This window comes from Mastigoproctus giganteus, chromosome 6, assembly GCF_048544385.1.
Source record: "Mastigoproctus giganteus isolate SK-2022 chromosome 6, ASM4854438v1, whole genome shotgun sequence".
Lineage (NCBI taxonomy): Eukaryota > Metazoa > Arthropoda > Arachnida > Uropygi > Thelyphonidae > Mastigoproctus > Mastigoproctus giganteus.
The window spans coordinates 207,397,122-207,420,962 of record NC_143580.1 but is presented as its reverse complement, the minus strand read 5'-3'; the positions used below and the strand labels follow the sequence as shown (position 1 = coordinate 207,420,962).

At 38.6% G+C, this 23,841-nt stretch overlaps 1 protein-coding gene across 2 annotated transcripts in view; it reads right to left on the bottom strand.

The window, feature by feature from the left end:
• The window catches only part of LOC150084908 (leukocyte tyrosine kinase receptor-like), a 236,984-nt gene that overhangs the window by 27,845 nt on the left and 185,298 nt on the right, over positions 1-23,841 (bottom strand). For both annotated transcript variants that reach the window (XM_090376698.1, XM_090376700.1), the window contains 7 exons: positions 19,541-19,795; positions 19,300-19,398; positions 18,662-18,857; positions 13,526-13,616; positions 13,068-13,132; positions 8,235-8,364; positions 2,655-2,752 (listed from right to left, as the gene is read on the bottom strand). In XM_090376698.1, the coding sequence (XP_090232824.1) occupies positions 2,655-2,752; positions 8,235-8,364; positions 13,068-13,132; positions 13,526-13,616; positions 18,662-18,857; positions 19,300-19,398; positions 19,541-19,795 (934 nt within the window). The remainder of the gene's footprint in view (positions 1-2,654; positions 2,753-8,234; positions 8,365-13,067; positions 13,133-13,525; positions 13,617-18,661; positions 18,858-19,299; positions 19,399-19,540; positions 19,796-23,841) is intronic.

The following is a 23,841-nucleotide window of genomic DNA, read 5'->3' as shown; positions in this document are numbered from 1 at the left end:
GACTGGGTAAACCTATAATGCTGACGGAATGTAAGAGGAGAGCCCGGCAAAGAATCGGTCGTTCGAAACGCAGGTCAACGTTATCGCAGCACACACAGGTCTTTAATAAGACCATTTTGGAACACACGTCAACATCAGTTCAGTAAACAAACTAACGTAGTGCAGCTGTCCATAAGCCACTAATGACAAACGCCGCCTAGCTTTGTGTAAGTCACGTCGTTCTTGATCAATGGAAAGCTGTGCGTCGGAGTGACTAGCTACGGTAAATGGTCTTCCAGTACCGTAACTAGTCACTGACAGTCGTGATGGCCCGGCGATGCAGTCCAGCAGGTAGCTTTCTCTGGGCAATCGGAGAAAACTACCTGATGGACTGTATCGCAACGACAATGAAGTTTTGTAGAAGCAACGTGATGGGTCTGGGACCATTGGCTGTTTTGGACAAAACCATGAATGCTGAAATCGATCTAGACATCCTAGACCAACGTTGTGGCAGCATGTCTAGGAAGGTCCCATACCTGCATCAGATGGACAATGTTGCATGTAATGCTGTTCGTATTGTGACGACCTAGTTTGAGGACATGAGCATCGAAATGTTGGACTGGCTAGCCCAGAGTCCTGACCTCAATTCTATAGAGAACCTGTGGGATGAACTGGATTGCCAAGTGCATGTGAGGAGAGACCGCTCAAGAGCAGAGCTGAAGTAATTATCTCGTTGGAGGCTGAATCGTAGAAGATATTGGAGGATATTTACAAAAGACTGGTGGAGTGTGTTCCATGGAAGCCACAGGCTGTCATAAAGGTAAAGGTTTCAACACACATTATTAGTTTTCCTATAAATATTGGTTATTTGAAGATATGCAGGTGTCCGGATATTAATTATAGGGCAGTAATTATCTTGTCAGTGGTTTCTTTGTTTTAAGAATAATTGATAAGTAAATCGAGAATTTGTTTTCCTTTGTTATATCTCTCACATGGTGACGTAAGAACCAGTCATCCCAACGTTGTGAAGCTTGTAGAGCATATCCATCTCCCAATCTACTGAGTACATCAGCTGCCATCGCAACTCTTCTCCCTTCGCTTGGTGGTTTATCCCACTGCCAACTATTGCCTCCCACTCGCAGAGCAGGATACCCATCCTGCTCTGGGACCCTCCTTTGTTCCCAGTTTCTCTCCACAACTTTAACTCCCTTCCCTTCCCTTCTAAGTCAACTTTTTTTTACTGGGCCCTCTCTGCCTGTAGCCTTGGCTACCACAGGGCTTTATACTCCGTACTGCCCGTCCTGCCTCCTTGTGGTGCTGGAGGGTAAACTGAAGGTTTCTGTGTGAAAATACAAGCCCTTGGAATAAGAGGACGGATGAACAACACAACCCACACTAACCTACACAAAGCTGGCCTTTACGAGTTTGTATTTATTACACTGCTTGATGCGGAAGTCCTCAGAGCCGCATTAAAATTAACATTATAACCAAAAATTAGAGACCTTTATTCAGTATCTAGTAGGGGCACCTTTTTGCCCAAATTATACGCCATACACGTCGTGTCACGAATCCCATCAGATGTCTGAGGGAGGTTAGCTCTAGATTTTACCAGATTTGTTTGTTAGCCACTGTATTCTGGTTGGTTGGTTGAGAACTACGAATCCGGGTTGCCCTTCCTAACATATCCGATACATTCTCAAGAGGATTCAGATCTGGAGAATTAGTTGGCCTTGGTAAAATTGTTGGAAACCTTCAGAAGAAATATTTCTCGAAACGTTTAGATACAATATTTTCATGGTGGATAGGTATGTTGTCTTGAAAGAATACATCGAAATTCGGATAAAAATGAAAACATTGCAGGATGAAGTTGGTCCGATACGACAAATGAAATTCATTGGATGTAACATAACTTCTAATGGTATGAGTGGACCCAATCTATAATAACGGAACATACTAATACCATGATATCAATTCGTCCTTTGAGTGGTGAACAAGGGACAGTCTTATTGTATGGTTTCATGAAGTTCACGCAACACTTTCACTCTACCATTAGTGAATCATTGTATACGTTTGAAATGGCTGCTTTCGACACACCAGTGATTTCCTTTATTTTCTAATTGTGGCTTATGCTCCAACAATAAAACCTTTCTGAAATTGGAAATATCACCTTTCTTCTACATGAACCGATCGACTAAGTACCCCCAGGAAACCATGCAGTATTTATCTAATACCAAGGCACTTATATTTGCATACGGTACCTTTAATTATCTGTTGAGGCCAATTGCAAAAGTTGTCTAATTTTTTGTCAGTGACTGTACTTCGACACATCATAATGTTGAAGCATGTCCTGACTGGATAATTTCTAATCAAATTTCCTTCTCTTAACACTAATTTAACCTATACGATTAAGAGGATTATGTGCCCAGAGGGTTATAGAAATTATAAATAAATCTAATATTATTAAAATAAAGTACAATTAAATAATTCAAGAAATTTTGAACTGATTCTTAAAGAAGTAAATAGTGAATTAATGCAATAATATATATTCTTTTATAATGAGCGTAGTTTAATATATACATTCGAAACCATCAGCTAAACTCTAGCTACTGAACTTCAGCGAGAGAACATTCGAAAGAAGTGCTGCCATCTATCGGCTATAAAACAAATTAACTCACCTGTGAATGAAGTGGTTTTCTTCTAAATACCAACATCCATTGGCTACGTCCATGGCAAGATTCAGAAGGTCAGGCATTGTGAGAGAGGGTGGTTTATTCTGAAAGAAAATAAATAATTACTGCATTTTTGTAAAAACACAGTATAATTATTATCTGTAAACTAATAAAAATTTTTAAGGCTGCATAAATATCTTTTTGAAAGGTAGAGTCAGGTTCCTTTTCGTATATTTCGGTATAGAATATATTTTATTTATCACAATATGTTCTATACATATTTCATCGTAACCGATTTTTCTAAATATAGCATGCATAATCGAACTGGATTATGTCGTAATATTAATGGTAATATTGAGATTCGCACGATTTAATATTACCATTTGCATCATTATTATATGGCTCACTTGGTACAAGGAAGTCCTAGGCCTTTGGATGGACCGGGAAAAAAAAAAGGAAAAAGGGAAGAGAAAAAAAGAAACGTGTTCCACTTCTCACACTTAGGTACTGATCCAGCCGACGTTTGAATTTTTCCTTGTCTGCCTCAACTATCCATAGAGATAACCAGTTGCAGTAATTTACAACTCATTAGCTAAAATCAAACCTATTTAAAATCCAGTCTTCACCTCTTACTCATAATTTAAATTTGTGGTGCCTGAGTCTAGTATCACAGTAGATAATGGGGCGTTACTGACCAGACATGTCTGAACATGTTCGGTTTATATTTCCGTACGACTGTCTTATTTGGAACTCAAATTTTTTCTTGTGGTCGGACACCAGAATTTTCCCGGTCCGAAGGTTGGCATCAGCTCGACAGTTTTGATAAAAAATATATTTCATCTTATTTATTTCTCAAATATAGTACTGTATTATATCTGGTAATATACAATTGCCAAATATTGGTGTCCCAGTTTACATTATCCAGTTTGAGTATTGATTAAGAACCCATCAAAACGGACAAAAATAAATAGAATTTATAGCGAGAGCCATTCTCTTACCGTATCAATTTCTTACTACTTCTTTATTTATTAATGCGCCAATTTATTACATGTCATAACCCTACCTTTCTTATAAACAGTGAATTGTCATTTACTTCATGAAAGTACAGTGATTCCGGACCTCTCGAAACAACACCACTAGTTGTTTGGAGAGGTTCGGGTTCGAATTCGTTCCGAAGAGGGCAGGAATTCATCTGAAGCGGAGGGAGTAGAATTTTTAATTTTAAGATATTCCATGTTTCTAAAGTTTCTAAGGCTATCCATATAAGCATAATGCGCCTATTGCATTCACCACGCTTGCTGTCCCCTAGCATTGTCATGAATTTGGACCTTTTAGAAAGATTTGTTGAGTTTTCCGAATATCATTAAAATCGGACTAAAAGAAATGCTACAATCAGTTTTGCTTTGTCTGTCCATCTGCAAATCTATCCACACGTCCCAGTGGATGGGTTTTAAGGAAATACAGTATTATATTTTGCTCTGTAAGAAAGATTTGTCGACCCTTCCTATGTTTCATTAAAATCACACCAATAGAATTCCAGCAATTATTATTATTTTATTTTTTTTTGGAATATATATCACATGGGATATTATACTTGCTGACGCGCAGAAATAGTGTCTTTTTTTTTGCTGTGAATGAAAAAATGCACATTTTCTTTTGTAATGAATTTATATTTTTCAGCACACCCCAGCAATTGACTTTTGCTGAACAGCATAATTATTCGTATTTTAATCGATGGATTTTAGCTGCAGCTGATATTATGCAATGTATTCTTTTAAGGATGCAGAATGTCTGTTAAATAGACTGCCCGGAACCCACCCAACGGTGGTGGTGGGGCGGCTATCCCCACTAACTCCCTCCCTGAAGAGTAAAAGTCTATGCGTGGCCCTATCAACTTTTCGTGTACCCCTCGACGCGAAGGGCGGTTTGTCTGTTGTGAGGGGAAAACCGGAGTCAATCCCGGTGAAAAACCTCACGACCACGGTTCGAGACCGCCAAACTCAATGCTGAATGCCCCTGGAATCGAATCAGCTATTCAACAAGCCGGCAACGTTGCCACAAGGTTACAATGGTCCCGTACGCTATTGCTTTAATTTTATTATTTCACATCACATTTCTCAACAGTAGCGTGGGTAGTGTGACGTCATTGCTAAACTTAAGTTAATTCCATTGTGAACCACTACAGATGTTTTCATATCAAAAAACATATATAACCTGTATTTGTTTTTTCTTTTTCGCATATTCGTTTTATTTCACAAAAATATCTATATTATATAGGTATTTCTGTGAAATAATAATATATACTTTTAACAATAGAAATTAAATAATATAATAAAATATATTTCCCGCGGAGTGAATATTTTTTAATAATCTATTATTTCCTATTTCTTCTTAAAATTCTTCACAAGGATTAGCAAAATTGCATTCGAGACAAGAGATGTCGCAAGGATGCAGAATAAAATAAAAAAAAGATGCAAAATCGTGGTTCATGATATAAGTATGAAAGCTACATGCGGGACAGGTTGCAATGCGGGACAAACGACTTAAATCGGGACTGTCCCGTATAATCCAGGACGGCTAGTACTTTATATATAAAATAGTCGATAAAGTATTGCTTTAAATTTTCGTTCATTGCTGAGAAAGTGAACTGTAAAACAACTTTATGTAGGGTTGGGTAATTATGAATAAATTATGCGTTTGTTGCACTAGAAAAATAAAACAACGTAATTTGCAAAAACCCTGCTAGCTCACTGGCTGGATAGGGATTAAAACTGATAAATAATAATAACTAGGGGGCTTCACCCCCTTGCTCACTGCGTTCGTTTTTTTGATAAAATAAAGTACAGAAGCCTTCGACGCTGTGTGTCTCTCTTCCTCAGCTATGAATACATAAATACGATAACACATGTTACTATATCTATATAATATCGGCATAGATACACCATAGACAACTTAAAGAAAAACTACGCTCGTAGTGTGAAAGGCATCATTTCATCTGTATCTCATATTGTGCTCATCTTTCACAACGAGTTACCATATATTGCACTAACTCGAATAACTAACGCTTCACTAATAGAGAAGACTATTGTCACTTATTCTCGGTGGGCAGACGGCACCGTTTCAAAGCTAGTTGGCTTTTCACACTACGATCGTAGTTTTTCTCTAAGAGTTGTCTAAGGAGTATCTACACCGATATATTGATACAGAATCTTAAAATATTATGCCTTGTTGCATTTAGTTTATTTAAATAAACTAAATGCAACAAGGACTAAATGCAACGTTATGGCAATACCGCGTGTTCATGTTAGATGAACATAGAGCGTGACCACGATTAAACAGAAGTTTGTTTTACCACAGTAAAACAAGCTTCTGTTACACATTTTTGTATTTGTTACGTATTGCCACGTAACTCGCATCTCTTTTATCCCATTGTCTGAATAAATATCATTAGGAGGAAAATTATTTTAATGTATAGAAAGAAAAGATAACAATAATAACTTAGAGCACAAGGAAATAAAGGCTTGCCTGACGGAAAAATACCATCAGAAACCTGCTGAAAGCAAAGCGGAATGTGGGAACACAGTTAAAGCCATAAACACCTATGCAGCTCAGTGCTAACATACTCCTTCGGGGTCATAAACTGGACACACTACACTGAGCTGGAGAATATCATGAGAAAGACATGGACGATGACAACCAAGAGCCGCCAACGCCATCCGAAGTCAGTCGTGGAGAGACTGACAATAGCTCAGAAAGAGGTAGGAAGGGGCCTAATAGACCTCATCGAGCTGCTGTGTGTTTCTGGAAGTAATCCTGAAGGATTACTTCCAGAAACACACAGCAGCTCGATGAGGTAATCCTGAAGTAATCCTGAAGGATTACTTCCAGAAACACACAGCAGCATTCTACCGGGCCATAAGGAAGATAGGTAAGCGGTACACCCCACCTAGATGGCACAAACGAAACTAGAAAGATGGGCAAAGAAGATACTCCATGGCAGACACTATAATGACCTCCATCAAAATCACACAGATAAAATTGCTTCCAATGCATGGCTCACGAGCGGGACGCTCTTTCCTGAGACAGAAGGATTCATGCTCGCCATCCAAGACAGATAATCAACACCAGGAACTATGGAAATACTGTATATCGCCAAGGAGCCCGGAGTGTCTGATGACACATGTAGACAATGCCATCTGGCTTCAGAAACGATCCAACCTATCACCCCAGGGTGCAAAGTGCTCACCCAGATAGAGTACACTCGTAGGCACGACCAGATAGCCAGGATAATACATCAGAAGCTAAAGCTAGCGAGGAAATACCAGTTGATCAAAGAAAGTACCGTACTACAAGTACGAACCCCAGGCAGTACTAGACACCCCAACCCACAGGCTGTACTGGGACCGCGCCATAATAACGGATAAGATAATCCCGCACAATAGACCGGATATAACCCTTGTGGATAAGAAGGAAAAGGCTACCTATCTGATTGATAGGTAGCAGTGCCCAACACTGGAAAACTCCAGAAAAGTTATGAAGAAAAAATCAGGAAGTACTGTACACGAACCTAAGACAGGAGATCAAAGAGATGTAGCATATGCAACAAGTAAAGACCATCGTGTCAACCACCCGTATGGTGCCAAAGATCCTACATAACAGCCATAGGTCTCCCAGAGAACACCTACAAGGAACTTCAGAAAGTCTCAATCCTGAATACATGTCGGATAGTCAGAGGGTTCCTCGTCCAACAGTAACACCAGACATAACAATCACCCTGTATACTTGGTAGCAATACCTGTCATGAGGTGGAAATTCCAATCCGGGAAAAATAATATAAGAGCAATAATATTTTGAAAAATTATGATCAATTGATAAATAGATAAATTTAGGGAAAAGATCTCTTGCGTTTGCACTGATTTTTCCTCAACAAAAATTCTTTTCAACGATGTTCAAAAGCAAGTTAACTCACAAAGCACAATTATACAGACAACTTTTAGTTGTATCAGTATGCTTGGGAAATCTAAGTTCCGGCTAAAGATGCTCTGAAATCTTTATGCTCTTAACAACATATACGAGGACCGAAGGTATGAGAAGGTTGAATATTGCTGGTAAATTTTTGATAATAAATGCATCATAATAATTTCCGATTTGGCGGAGTTCAGATAAAGACCAAACTGTTCTACGTACCTGTAGGTGGCAAATTTGTGGCTGCAACACTTGTTATTGTAGTGGGGTTTTAGGCGCATCAGCTATTAAGGTCAAATTGCGTCTGTTTTGTGGTAGATTTTCTGTTTGCTGAACGAAAACCATTCTATCCTCGCCTGAGACTGGCTCAGTCACGTTGTGAAAAAGGCCCATAAAAATTCCTCACGTCATCGACGGGACTCGAACTTAGGTCTTTTCCACCCGGCGATTCTACCAACTGTACTACACACGAGGGGTCCAACACTTGTGTCCAACTATTAAAGTGGTATGCATTTCTAGTCCCTTTGAAATCCATCCAATAAGCAGTTCTTATTAAAAGGATTTTAATGAAGAATATTTTTAAAATTACGTACACAATAAATATGTTATAGCAATACCTACCGGTTTAGGTCTGTATTCTCTGAGAAAAGATTTCAGATCTCCACCAGGCAGCAATTCAAGCACAATAAATCGCGGCATTTTCTCGAAGCAGACTCCGATGAACCTCACAATGTTGGGATGGTTAAACTTGCTAAAATATTACATTGTAGTAAACACACAGAAAGTATGCACAAAATTGTACAAAACAAATATGTACTAATAGAGATTCTTTGGTTTTATATTTAATTTTATAATTTATTCAACGTTTATCCATTTATTTTAAATTAGCGATTTAGGAATGATAGATGACTGTTTATTAGAAAAACTTTCGAGTATTGAGGCAAGTAAAGCTCCCGGAGTTGATGGCATAACCCAGTAATTTTGAGGAGGGCTGCCAGGGAGTGTATTGGACCATTGAAGTTAGTTATGAGGGCATTTTTGGACTCGGGAGAAATTCCCTTGGATTGGAGAAGTGACAACGTATCGCCAATACATAAAGAGCGAATTCTTAGAACCTAACTACGGACCGTTTAATCTGACTTAAGCGGTAGGGAAAGTCTTAGAAGCAATGATTAAGAGTGCAATCCAAGTACATTTAGATAGAAATGGCATTCTTGAAGGACGCACTACATGGTTTTGTTCAGTGAAGCTCAACTAGACTATTTTGACACTGATTCATGAGTTGGATGTAGGGAACAATTTCGGCATTTTTATATGGATTTCTGCAGGGAATTTGACTCAGTCCCTCATGGGAGATTACTATACAAGCTGAAACATGTTGGGATTACTGCAAAAATATTCTACGATGGATTTCTGGGTGGCTACAGGGCAGAAGGTAGAGGATTGTGATTGATGGATATTCTTCAGATTGGTGTAATTTCAGAAGTGAGTCCCTCAGGGATCGGTTCATGGACCAGTGTTGTTTCTGATTTTCATAAATGACATCGAGGAAGGGGTACAAGGCATGATGTCAAAATTTGCAGACGATGTAAAGATTGGTGGAGTCGTTAATGATCCTTCACGATGACTTGAACAGACTTCAGAAATGGTCAGAAAAATGGTAACTATTTTTTGATGTGGCAAAATGCAAGGTCTTACACTTAGGGGAATAGTAATCCCAAAATAATTTATACACTTCATGGAGTTGAATTGAAAACGGTAGGTGAAGAACGGAATCTGGAATTTATAACACGGGCAGACAAGAAGTTTTCTGAGTAGTGTAAACAGGCAGCCAGAAAAGCCCATAGTGTCATATGGATGATTTATCAAACATTATCCTGTAGAGGTATGCAGGTCATAGTCCCACTATACAAGGCAATTGTAAAACATTTAGAATTCTGCGTTAAAGTATGGAGACCTCTCATATGAAAAAAAGATATCGAGCTTTTTGAAAGGGGCCAAAGTCGGGGACCTCGAATGGTGAGATCGACAAAAGACTCCGATTATGTGGGTTACAGAGCTTGGAAACCTGGTACCTCAGAGATGACTTTTTTGAGGTTTATAAGGCTGTGAGAGGGATTAGTAAAATGAATAATGGCGGAATTTTCACTGTTATAAAGAATTGCAGAATTTGGGAAATAAATTCAAATTACAGGGGAAGAGGTTTACACTAGATTGGGAGAAGTTTTCTTATTCCAGCAAGCCAGTCTTTGATTGCTGGAAAAGGTTGCCTTCACAGGTAGCTGAAGCTAACAATTTGAATAAATTCAAAGGTCAACTGGACAGTTATTATTATTTGCTTAGAAATTACCAGATGCAAATTATTTTCTTCCTTCCTATATGAGGGAAGCAAATAATTGTATTTTCTTATCTATTCGGGTTTTTTTTTTTTTTTTTTACCATTCGGTTTCCTTACAGTATATGGCTATTACTATTTCATTCCTTTTTAAAATATAATTATTATATATTAAATATACACTGGTGTTCAAAGAAAGTGCATAATCTAGGAATTTCACATTTCTAACCCTTTTTCGCGATGGTATGTTACATTAATGACTAGCATCACAAATAGAAATATAAACTAAAGATATTTATTAATAGTTAAGGCAAAACTAAGTAACATTTGACAGGTGCTCTCAAAATATTCCAAGATGAGCATTTGCAACCTTTATACAGCAGTTTTGGTAAACACGACAATTATGGCTGAAATGTTATCGGAAGCCCTCAATTTGCTTCAGTTTATCATTTTAAATGGAAAACAAAATTAAAGTTCACCAGGTGCAAACTAATATTTAGTTGAACCGCCTCTGGCCCTGATGACAGCAGCACACCGTTGCGGCATTGACAAGATCAATTTCTGAAGATAATCAACTGATAGTTCGTTGTTCCAAACACGAATTATGGCTTCTTCAAGTTCGCGAAGGGTCTTTGGTTTCTTTCTGGCAACTGCAGATTCCACACGATGCCAACAGTTCTCCATAGGATTCAGGTCCGGGCTGTTCACTGGCCAGCTAAGAGTTGTAATGGATCGTTCTTCTAACCAATTATTCACCAGTAACAAATGTAAACACATTACTGTCGAACCTCTAATGCAGAAATGAAGCTAAAGTAACTACAGAAGTTCCTCCTTACGCTTTTCGCCCAATGACAAGGAGCAGAGTCGTCCTGAAAGATGCAGTTACTTGGCAGGTTGAAATGGTCTCTAATGGTTGGCAACAATTTGCCTTCCAGTATAGCCAGGTATCCATTGGCATTTACGGAACTTTTTATAAACTGCAGGTGACCTACTCCGCGATACGAAATGCATCCCCATATCATTTGGCTGGTAGAGAGTTTCGCTGTAGACACCATACAGTCTGGATGGTATTCTTCATCACGTCTACGGCGAATCGTTTGTCTCCCATCAGAGTGATGCAGGTTGAATTTCTTCTCATCCGAGAAAATAACTGACTTCCACTGTTCGGGGGTCCATTTGACATGCTCCTTACACCTAATTAATTGAGCATTTTTAATTTTTTGTGTGAGGAGAGGCTTCTTCTTAGGACAACTGGCTACAAGTCCATTTTTGAAAGGCGTCTTCTGACTTTTACTGCACTTGCTACCACTCCTGTATGTTCTTCCCATTCCCTATTCAGCTCAGACGAAGAAGCTTTACGGTTTTTAAGGCATGAGCACTTCTAAACGGGGTCCTGATTTGGCATAGAGACTCGTTTGCGCCCGGTTACTTTTTTCCTATTAGCAGAACCAGTATTTTTGAGTTTGGAAAGAAATCTACTCACTGTCGACTGATTACAAGACACTCAATACGCAATATAACGGGAAGAAGATCCTCCCCCACGTAAAGCAATAATGGCACTCTTTCTTTGTGGCGTCACGTAACTCGCCATTCTGACACAAGCAAGGAATGACTGCAACTCTTGCAGGGCATGCTTATATAGCTGAAAGTAACAGCTGATGCAATATTACGTCATCGCGTACGCGTGTCAATCTTATCTGATGCACTCTATAAGAATTATTGACATATACTTACGTTATTCGGCGACAATTACAATCAAGGGGTGATGCACTTTCTTTGAACACCAGTGTATGTTCATATTGGAGAAGTTAATATAATCGTCATCAAATTTTACCATTTTCCAGTAGCTGAATTTGCAACAAAGAGAGTTCAAGCCATGCACAACTAGAAGAACCATCTAGCAATGGGCCGTCTTTATGACATCAGCTGTGTATTCAAGTATATTGGAGGAGTGTTAGGGTTCGGTATATTAAGTTGTTGGTGAGGGTTTTAAAATGTGCATCAGCAACTTAGGCTATATAATATGTAAATTGCACGTGTTCTGTAATCAATTTGCTGTTTTCCGGACGAAAAGTCCGAGTTTTCGCGAGAAAAAAACAATGATCCCATCCCTTGAGACCGACTAACTCAACCACGGCGTGAAAAAGCTCCCTTAAAAATTCCTAGGTTAATTGACAGGATTCGAACTGGGATGTTTTCCACACGGACGGAAGGCGATTATACCAGTTGTGCTACCACCAAAGCAATTAATTTTTCTTTATAATGAGTGTTATTTTCAAATGTTAACTATCTACAAATATAATTCCATCGTTTCCGATTTCCCATTTAGTATCCAAGTTTCCAGAAATTAAAAAATATGCGAGAGAAAACAGTATTGCACATTCTATACCACTCCGAAGGAGTTTTCCAGTAGTTGATTACAGCTATCATCTGACTGGGCAAATCACTATCAGTCACTGGTTTATACAATGCTTTTTGACATTTACAGCTAATCGAACCGTAGGATCTCTGATTCTTTAGTATAAATGACGCGTTCTCACGCAGACAGGACGTAATATTAAGAGCATTTCAAGTTATTTCTTAATGGCATGATGTACACGTAAATGTAATTGGCAAGAAGTGCTTCATTCCTCATATTAATAATAACTTAGGGCAGATCGCAATTCTCAAGGTTTAATTGTTTTTTCTTCTCCCCTCTCGCCCTCGGACGGTTAGTATAATCGGCGTCTTCCCCACACTAGATGGAAAAGACCTGAGTTTGAATCCTGTTGATGAGGTGAAGAATTTTTATGGGCTTTTTCACAACGTGGCTGAGTTAGTTGGTCCCAGGCGAGGAATCGACCACAGAATACACGTACATAAACAGCAGATTCGAGCTTTCGAAAATAACAGTAGACGTTTAGGGCATATGCGCCATGTACTAATAGATGAAAACCATTGATGCCACCTCTACCAACATGCATACCTTTTTTACAGAATCGATGGTGGATTTGCTTGGCTCGCTTGCGTTAATGAACATTACCATTCTTTTAATTATAGTTATAATTGGGTAAATAACACTGACAATTGTAAAATAGCACCGAACAGTTCCATATTACACTACGTGTAATTTTCCTTACCTCATTATTAATGCTTCCATAAGAAAATCGATTTCTGCTTGGCTAGACGACAGTTCAGGCAGTGTCTGAAAAAAAATATACACATGAAAATATTATTTAGTATTCTTAATAGTTTGTAATGGACTGTAAAATTATTCGATTTACATTAAGCTTTTCATGTTACAGTAACACGGTAATTTAATATTTACATGGTTACTATTTTTGGAAAGCGTACTAAACATAACTGAAAAAAAAAAAAGCCTTAAAATTACCTCACGAGAAAATTGTAAAAATGATCAACTAAAATATAAAAAATTGAAATAAGTGTGAAAGGATGACCAGAGATGAATATTAGAAAAAAAGAAAGAGGAGAATTTGGAAAATGAGAAGACAACAGGAGTTGTTGCCTTTCTATTTTTCATGATTCCTGTTTCGGTTCAATTTTCATCCCTAAGGGCATTTAGAATTGGAAAATTTACCTTAACTGCCACAGGAAGTTCGCATGGCTCTCCTGTCATGTTTGACAAAAATCCCTGATAAACTTCGCCAAAAGCTCCTTGGCCCAGAGCTCTAGAAAAAATAAATAATTTAGTTAATTTCCTTCCAAAATATAAGGAAACAACTTATCTTCTAGAAAATATTTTTATAATTTGATTTATTCAGAGATATTTTAATAAAAGTTTATCACAATAATGGAGAACAATAAATTATTGTTTTTATGTCATATAAATAATTAAGTAAGCAAAAACATTTAAAAATTAAAAACAGGCTTTAAGTCCACTTTAAAATCACTACCTTTAACTCATGCGCAAACTTTTCCTGTACTCTCTCATCAATGTCATTAAGGAAGATCAGAAACAGAAGTGGCCCCAACCCTGATCCTTGAGGGACTCTACTTGTTACACTAGTCCACCCTGAGGTACGTCTGTCTGTGACTACTCTGTCTCCTGTCTTTTAGCCAACGAAGATCTTGCTATTATCATAAATTGGTTAGTTTATATAATGGAGAATCGTATCAAAAGCCTTACCTGAAATCAAGGTAAATAATGTCAAAGTTATTTCTTGCTTCCAACTGTTTTATGACTTCGTCATAATAATTAACTAGATCGGTCAGACACGATGACTTCCCCTTCACCTAACCGTGTTGTGCTCCACTAAGGATACTATTCCTATCTAGATAATTCTAGAATGTATCCTTAATCACAGGATCCACGATCTTACCCCCACTGGTCTGTAGTTGTCCATCACGTCCTTCGCATCTCCCTTGTGGATTGGAGAATATTAGTGCTTCTCCAGTTCCTGGAATCTTCTGATCTCATTAATATCGTCAAAAGGGATGATGCACTCACATGTGCCCTTTTAGTATTAACAGGATGTATACTATACACTACTGGGGCCTTACATACGCTCGGCTTCAGAAGCTGTCGCCAAGTGTTGTTCTTCGTGGTTATATCGCTTAATTTTCAGCGGTTTAACTCCTTGAAAGATGAAAGAACGCTCGAACCACTCATCTTACGTAGTGCGAATGGTCTTTCAACTGTAAAGATCGTTGAAAAGTACTTATTCAACTCCTCTGCCACTTATACTGGCTTTCTCTAACTCTTTTCAGTTCGATCAAATCACGGCCTTATCTGATTCACGAACGAAAAGAATCCTACCTCCATTTTTAGCTCTCTTTGCTAGTGATTTCTCGTGCTCAGCTTTCGCCTGTCTTAATCAGTGGTGTTATTACAGATCTCTCGGTGGTTTTTAAGTATCCAGTGCTGTTTCCTTTTGCTCAGTTAAACAAAGTGGATGACCTTTGGGCTATTAATACTCTGTGGTCACCCATTTGAGCATCTTTATGTTGCGAAACTCCTCCATGGAATAAATTTTTTGGTAGCTTCCAGTATTCCTTTGAATACTTCCCATAATGAACTTGTATTCAACAGCATATAGTTGTCTCTAGTTAACACAAGCCAAGAAATACCATAATCCATTGCAGTACCCGATACATTGAAGCCCTCCCCTTTTCCATTGACCACAGTTATCTCTTTGGGCACTACCAATTTTATGACATTGTGATTAGTATCCGCTGTTCATTCCTGCACAGTAAAATATTTTCTTCAAATTTGGTTCTCAAATCGAGGATATTAGAGCTCCTGTAGTTTCTCTGACCTGGTGGAATAAATAAAATATCCAGATGGCTCAAAACTCTTTTTCTCCATGGCGTATTGCTCCTCCACGATTTCCAGTCTATAACTGGTAGACTAAAGTGTTCCATAATGAGGCAAACACGTTTACCTCATTATGGAAGTGGTGGTATTGCACCTGTTGATGAGTCGTGTGTGCTACAATCTGCAGATTTTTGATATTCTCTTTACCTCAAGTCATCTTATTCCACACACGACTCATCAACAGGTGCAATACCACCATTTTGCTTATTGGAGGCTTGAAGTTGGTGAAACCCATGTTTAGTCTCCGGCATTCCCCACCCCACGAAAGATTCTACTAGTACTACTACTAATACTATTATAAAATAACACTAATACTAGCACTAAGTGGTAGATGACTCTCATCAACCGGTACAACACCACCACTTTGCTTATTGGAGGCTTGAAGTGGTAAAGACAATGTTTAGTCTCCAGAGTAAAATATCCGGCATCCCCACCCTCATCTCTTTCAACCCATGCTATTTGGACATTATATACGGTGCAATATGGCTTAAGCTGCTGATGCACCTAAAACCCTACAACAAACCAACTAACTACTATGTTCCATTTCCATCTGTCCTTATTACGGAATACATTTCCAGTTTCCCCTACAACTGAATTCCAGAGTAAACCTATCTCCTGTGAAATCAGAGCATTTTTCACTGAAATATTCAATGCACGGCCGGACTTCATAGTGCGTCGTTCGGTATAGAATGTAACTTGTGTCTCCGTGGAGCTCCCAGTTCGAATTTTCTCTATGCATCAACTCGTGTTCTCAGATACTCAATCTCGCCGAACAGTACACCAAGTTGTAATTTACGGTCGCCGCCCTCCGTACATCTAGCACAGAAAAGAATTGCTTATCAGCTAGGAACGGTTTTAAATACATGAGACTGATGAATTGTCAGTGAGAGTTCCTCCACCAGTCATGACATCGTGTGACATGTTATGTGTAACTTTGCTAGTTGGAATCATAATTATGTTTAAGTAAAGATTGAAATGAAATAATAAAGATATCAAAATAAGTACCAGTGAATTACCCTTAAAATTTAACTATCCTTAAAAATTAGTAAATCACCCTTAAAAATTAAACTAAATTAATAAAATCATCACAATATACTGAATAAATACCATTGTATATACATGATACAACTGTAAACTTTTCGGTACACACCAAATGACTGACACCATAACTGCTCCCGACGGCAGCACCGCAGATGGCATAACCACTTTCTCAAACCGAGTAGGAAATCATTCGGTTCGACTCCCATAGTGGGCTAAAGTTGGGAATACTTCTTTCCGAGAGGAGAGAAATTTTTTATAGCTGTGGCTTACTTATTATCTCTGGCGAGGATTGTATGGCTTTTTCGGTGGAAATCGAGTTTTTCATCCTAAAAACAGCCACACCTACTATGCACACACATTGTACGAAGTGCCACTCCATAGTCTTAACTGACTCAGCGCCACGTTTGAGGCAATTACAAAGTAATATGTGCTCACCGCAATATCCTGATATGCTTCGATCGTGTTCATTGAGGAATTTCGACCACTTAAGTGTGGGATCGATTACTCTATCCAGCAAATATAGAGGCCTTAAAATAACACGCTGTTGAATAATCTCATTAGTTATATTAGCAATAGTTCAAAACAGCCAAATTCCTTCAGTTCAGGCAGCATTTAAGTTTATTTACACAGTTAGAGTGATTAATCCTCCTCCTCCTGACCAAGAAATAGATAGGAGGAGTCGGGGGAAGGCGACTGAATTCATTACCACCTTCCCCGAATCACCCAAGAACAGATATAGTGAGCAATTCGGGGAAGATGGCGATGAATTCAGTCGCCTTCCCAGGTACACTCTGCAATGCTTCATCTTCTGGAATAAAAATGGAGCATTGCAGAGCGCACCCGATGTGATAAATTTCGTAAATATGCAACAAACCTTTTTTTTGTCTGTTTTAGATTGTTGAGTAGGGGCGACACATGGATTCATCTAGCTAAATGCGATTAATCCTCCAACCCTATTTAACGCCCTCAGATTATCAATCTAGATTCATCAGACCAATTTTTTTGTCCCTATAGAGTTCAATTGTTTGAAAAGAAAGTAGATCAACGATTTTACCACACCCTATATAAAATCTCTACGATTTCTCTCCTATAGTATCTCCATAAAGATAATAAGCTGGATCCACACCTAACTGAGGAGTGGAACACATAAGAGGGGTTCATTTTTATTGATTTTTTTATTATATTCTGCTGGTACAGCAAAGTCTTGAGCCTCCTTGCACCATATGACAAATACTTTTCGACACATTCCTTCTGGAAGTATAGGCTTTTTATTTACCAATTGAAAGCATTATTTAAAATCAATATTATTTTTTTTTTTGCCTTGCTTCGTGAAAAAAACAGATAAAATAAATAGCAAAGATTTTTGCTTTATCTTATTTTTCATGATACGCATCTGAATAATTTTTATTTTATTTTTGTGCAAGATAATTTTTATTATTTTAAATAATATAATATTTTTTTGAAATACTGTAGAGCAGCAGAGGTTCCCAATGAAGCTTTATGAAGCTTTTTTAAGAAACCATTCTGCTAAATCCAGATATGAAACACATTTTATTTCAGTTTTTGAGATTAAATGTATTAAGTATATATTAATTTATAAAATTATGCATATCCGTAACTAAATTTTGTCGTGTCTGTTTATTTTCACTTGTTATTGAAGGGAGAGCCTCGAGGTTTAAAAGTTTGAAAACCCTTGAACGGTAAACACCAACGAATACGAATTACTCAATATATTCGACACTGACCAAGAGAGGGCAGCACAAGCAAAGCTGAGGTGATGTTTCGTTCTTTGAGCCACAGTTATCAAAAACCACTGTCGTATGGCGCACATTGCAGTGTTTGCAGCATAAGCGTCGAAAGGAGAGTAAAGAGGACGCTATTCTCTTCCCCTTCCCTTTTAGGCAACATTATCTCATACTTCAATAAGCTGTTGAAGAGACAAATATTGGCGTCCCATCCTCCAAGAAAATTTCTGATAAATTTGTAATAACGTAATTGGCCTCCAGACCTTTTAAATACTTAACAAAAGCAAAAAAAAAAAAAAAAAACAAAAGCGCCTTAAACAAATATATGTTTAGGTGCATGAGCGTGCAAAGGGATTTCGAGAATATAACGTCATTTGGAACTACCACAATCCAAGAGCATCAAAAGGCTAGAAGCCAGATGTAAAACTTCGTAATTTGGAGAGAAAAAAAAACGAAAAAAAAACGAAAAAAAAAAAAAACAGGGCCTCTTAAATGCCATTTCTACAAAAATTTTTAAAGTAATCAAAACGATCCATCCCAAAGCTGTAAGAATTTATAGTGCGAAGGAGCGAACACATGTATATACAAACTTACTCCCAGTTGAATGACCTACTTCACCAAGGTGAGGTTCTCCCGAGACACTTCGCGCAGGTCTTGGATGGTGCACGTGCTGCCTCCAAATTCGTAATTCGGGTTGTACTCGGTCACCATGCCTCCCGTAGTCTGGCGGAGACGGCTCAGCTGAACTTCCGGGTTGCTCAGTGGTTCTCGACTGAGGTCACGTGATCGTTTCTTTCTGTATCTGTTCACTGTCGATAAGAAAAAAAAGTTGGAGTTTTACAGCACGAACGAACTCGCACATCTCTTTCTATATATCACAGCCGCTTGCACTCCAAATTATATAAATAAATCTCATATTTAATCAGCAAAATAGTTTAGTAGGTCTGAAGAAAAATATGAGTTCCAATGATGCATCATATTAATATTAATGAGCACGTATCCTCAGAAATATGTACTTTCATCTCATTAAATTCATTTCATATAAGTAAAAATAAGTATAGGATGCTTCAGTTTAAATTATGCCAGGAGGTATGCAAATAAAACAGGCAGAAAAGCATTCATTTATAGAGAAAATCCAAACTTTAGATGATTTAGTGGTCTCCATCGTATTTGAAATGTAATCGGTTAGAATAAATCGATTTTTATCTCTTTTTTTCTAAAAAAAAAAATCAGATAACAAATTTTACTCACGGGCAAAAATCACCAAGGCTGCTACAGAAATCAGGACGAGTATGCAGAAAAGAATGACCACAAGGTACTTTGTTGATATTCCGGGGATCGGTGGTGGAACTAAGGACAAATAAATGTTAGCATTATTTCAGAACAACAACACTGGAATTATTATTAATTTTTAAGGAATATAACTTGGAATAAGTCAAACTGATAAAGCAGTTTTAGAACGCATTTCGAAGTACTATAAGAAAGCAATTACCTACGCAGCTGAGTCCATCAGTATGGAGGTTGTAACCAGAGGGGCAGATGCAGTGGGAAGCTTGGCTATTAAGGTCAAGAAGAACACATAAGTGTTCGCATTTACATCCGAGAAATGCTGGAACGACGTCCACTTTTCCGTCTCCTTCGTTCATTCCAGATTCAACCAGAGGAAGGATGGAAACTCCGTGAATCATGGAGGTTCCTCCATGGCCATTTGCCAAAGAATTATCTTCTCCCAATACAGTATCGCCTCCTGCAAAATTAACCCATCGTGTAATTTAGGAATGTGTTAAACGATGAAAAATACTTTTACTTTATAAATAGATAATCTGGAAAATAATTCTCAGAATAAAAATTTCCTCAAAATACAACAATTTTTTATAAAATGCATATACAGTATTATTTTTAAAATAAACAAGATAACTGGGGGGAAAATTCCATTTTAAAGTCAATTTGTATTCCTGATTGATTTTTTACGGTGGCCTTTCCAGTTTATTAAATACATGTTACTTTACAGAGAGAAGTTTACCACACCATCAGGTCCCAGCATAATGAATTCATAACCAGGAAAATCATCAGAATATCCTAAATTATATGCTCACTCTATTTTAAATGGAGAAGTAATTTTAAAATTGTGTATATTAAGAAAAATATGGACACCTCATACTGATAACCACTGAAATTGCCCCAGGCAAAAAGAATGGACAGATTTGTCCGAAAATCCGCAAGAATAATTGTGGCGTATGTGGACGGAAAAGATTTGAGGGAACTTTCGGATTATTAACCAGTAGAACGTCTAAAAATTATCTGTTACAGTTCCAGGGTCGGAACCTGATGGTGCTACAAAAACGTGTAAATGTCAGCGGGAAAATAAAAACCTTTCAAAGTTTGTAGTTTGTCTTTGCAAATGGCAGACTTTGAAAAGGGATCATTGGGTTAGCAAAAGCTGGATGGACAACAATGCAAATCACCGTTCGTATGGGCAACAATGGGAACAAGATGGTACTCGTACATGCCACCAAAACTTGTTGCATTAGAAGAACGTCAGAACGGGAGGATCAACAGATCCGCTGACTAGCGACAGGAAACAGATCTTTCACAATCCAACAGATTTCCAACATCGTGTAACCATCCCTGCCTGCACCTTTGTCGGGGGGGGGGGCATAATTAGTAGACGACTGCGAAAAGCGGGCTGCAGTCTCTCCATCTGTTTCCACTTCTGCTTCTGATACCATTACATAGTCGTTAGTGCCTGCAGTGGAAGAGCTGCTTGGGGCTAAGAATAGTATCGTGCCGTATTTAGTGACGAACTGAGTTTCAATCTGAGATCCAGTGACGGCCATATTGATAGTCTGGAGACAAACTTGAGCCATAAGTAATCCAGCCTGCATCAGAAAGAAACAAAGCGGACCAACAGCCAGAATCATGGTATGGAGAATTATTTACCCTGCCCTTGCCCTCGAGGATAGTACGGTTGACGTAACCACAGTCCTCTTCACACGGTTGATAAAGATTGGAGCTCGAATCCTGTCAATGGCGCCAGGAAGTTTAATGGGTTTTTTTTCAAACGTTGTCTACTTGGTCTCAGTCTTGGTCGGAAGTGTGGCAAATCGACCACAGAACACACGCAATTTACAGACAATATATACGGTGCAATATAGTCGAATCCTATAACAACAATAGTCCTTCACCTTTCGTTACTCTTGTTGGCAGACTGACGACAAAATATAATGTCGAAACCATTTTAAGACCAGTGCTTTTCCTTTTCTACGCTTTATCTGAAGAGCTCTTTTAGAAGGCAATGTCCATTCACATACGGCTCTAATATCAATACTGCGCCTACGTGATGTGGACATGCATTAGCCTGAGCCTTCACCAGATCTATCGGTCCATTGAACACACTTGGGATATATTGGGACGTTCACTGCACTCCGCCTCTCAGCTCCTCCTATCACTTTTGCCTGGCCCAGTGTTCTCCAAGTGATACTCGCCACCTTTTAGAATACCGCTAAGTTTGGCCACTTGTATCGCTGTTCATGAAGACCAGACCTCATACTGATATGCATCGGATTTTCGTAAATAAAATACTGCTGAACTGATACACAAAACTTAACAATTTCTTCTCTACATTGATATCTGTTACTCTTATTTTTAGCTCAAAGCATGCGCTGCTTTCAAGTGGGTAAATCTGAATAACGAGAAGCGTATTCTTAAGCTTTTTTTTTTTTTGAATAGACACGTGTAATTTTAAAATTCATGAGGTCACATCACCTAACACAGGCTGGTCTTCCTGTTTACAGTCAAGTATACAATTTGAACGATAACTAATAATACACTTAATTACAAATCAACCACGTTGAATAGCGATTTTTATAGGCAGAAATGAAAATCAACAAACCTGTGACAAAATGTGTGAGACAAGAAGGCCAATGTCCAGTTTGCTGAGGAAATGATCGGTAAGATTCAGTATTATCTGGGTTAGCAATATAGGTGATAAGGTGCTATGCTGGTACAACAAAGATATACACTGATGAGCCAAAACATTATGACCACCTACCTAATATGATGTTGGTCCTCCACATGCAGCCAAAACAGCTCGTACCCGGCGAGGCATGGACACTAAGATTTCTAAATGTGTCTTTTAGCAACACGTAATCAACAGATCCTTTAACTCCTGTAAGGTCTGTGGTTGAGACGCTGCAGATCGGAGTTGCTGTTCCAACACAAACCACAGATGCTCGGTACGATTGATGTCTGCGGAATTTGGAGGCCAGGGCAACACCTGAAAGTCTTCCTCATGTTCCGCGAACCAGTCTCGAACAATTCGGGCGGTGTGGCATGGCGCATTATCCTGCTGAAAGACGGCACCGCCAGAGGGGCAGACCGTTGCCATGAAAGGGTGTACCTGGTCAGCAATGATGTTTAGGTAGGTTGTAGACGTCAGAGTCCTGGCACATGGATGACTAGACCCAGGGTATCCCACCAGAACATCGCCCAAAGCATGACACCGCCGCCGGCTTGTTTTCGTCCCACGGTGCATCCAGGCGCCATCACTTCCCCAGGTAAACGACGCACACACACACACCCGGCCGTCCATATGGTGCAATAGGAAACGTGATTCTCGGAAACTAGAGAACTCTTCAGTCAAGGCTGTAGTTGGCTCATCTCAAACGGAGTGAGCAAAGGGGCAAGTTTCACACTATGAGTTATGTAGGGTTTCTCATCTTGCACATATGTAAATCAGATTGCAAACACGGACTTGCAGTGATATAATACACGATAATGATCACACGAACTAGCTGAAAATGGTGGGTTATCTGTTACCAAAAAGGCTACCCCGCCAATGTGTAGCAACATTTGTGATTTTATATTAGTGTTAGTATTAAAATGGCAGTTAGTATTCCATATTGCCGTTAGTCTTTAAATAACAGAACAATACAAAGAAGCAAATTTTATCATATCGCATCACAGAACAGTTATGGCCAATTCATATATGCTCACTGACCACTTGTTTGGCTTTGTTGGTCTGAAGCCAGACCTTAATATGAAAATACGAATGTAATGATAACGCATTTGCCCATCCTAGTAGAAATGCTTCAGTGACCACACGATCTCTAATTGGCCTTCGTTGCCATAAAACATGTTCGCATTTCCATTATTGTAATAGCAGTGCGATAAATCACCCACTTCAGCCGAAATTTGGAAAAGATTATTTACTTTACCTCAGTCCTCCTAATATTGAATTGAATCTGATCCTCTCAATTATTTTTACACTAGCTAGTTACCAATGGGTCAATGGGAATACGAAGCTAACCGCCTAGTAATTACTCCGTTGGGTATTCTTATTACTAAATGCTTTCCTTTCTATAGGATTGCACTTATATAAGTATTATATTATAAAGCGAGGTCAAAGTCCAACCGTATAAGACAATTGCAAAACCGCTCTTGGAAGAGTCCAAGTATGGAGACAACACTTTAAAAAAAAGTGGGGGAGGGGACCTTTTGGAACCTTTCAATCGTATTGAAAGGTTCTAAAGAGAGGCAAACAGCTTGGTGAGTGCAAAAGGCCAGTCGTATGAGGAAGACTTCGGGCTTGGCAACTAAGCATTTTAGAGGTGACTTAATTGAGATCTACAAGGCTCTGCGAAAGGGTAGTAAAATGAATGAAGGCGAAATTTTCACCGTTATAAATGATTCCAGAACTTTACCCACAGAGGTGTTAACTACTGGAATAAGATACTTCCGTGGGTAGTTGAGGTTGACAGCTTGGGGAAATTCAAAGGTCAGCTGGACAGTTAT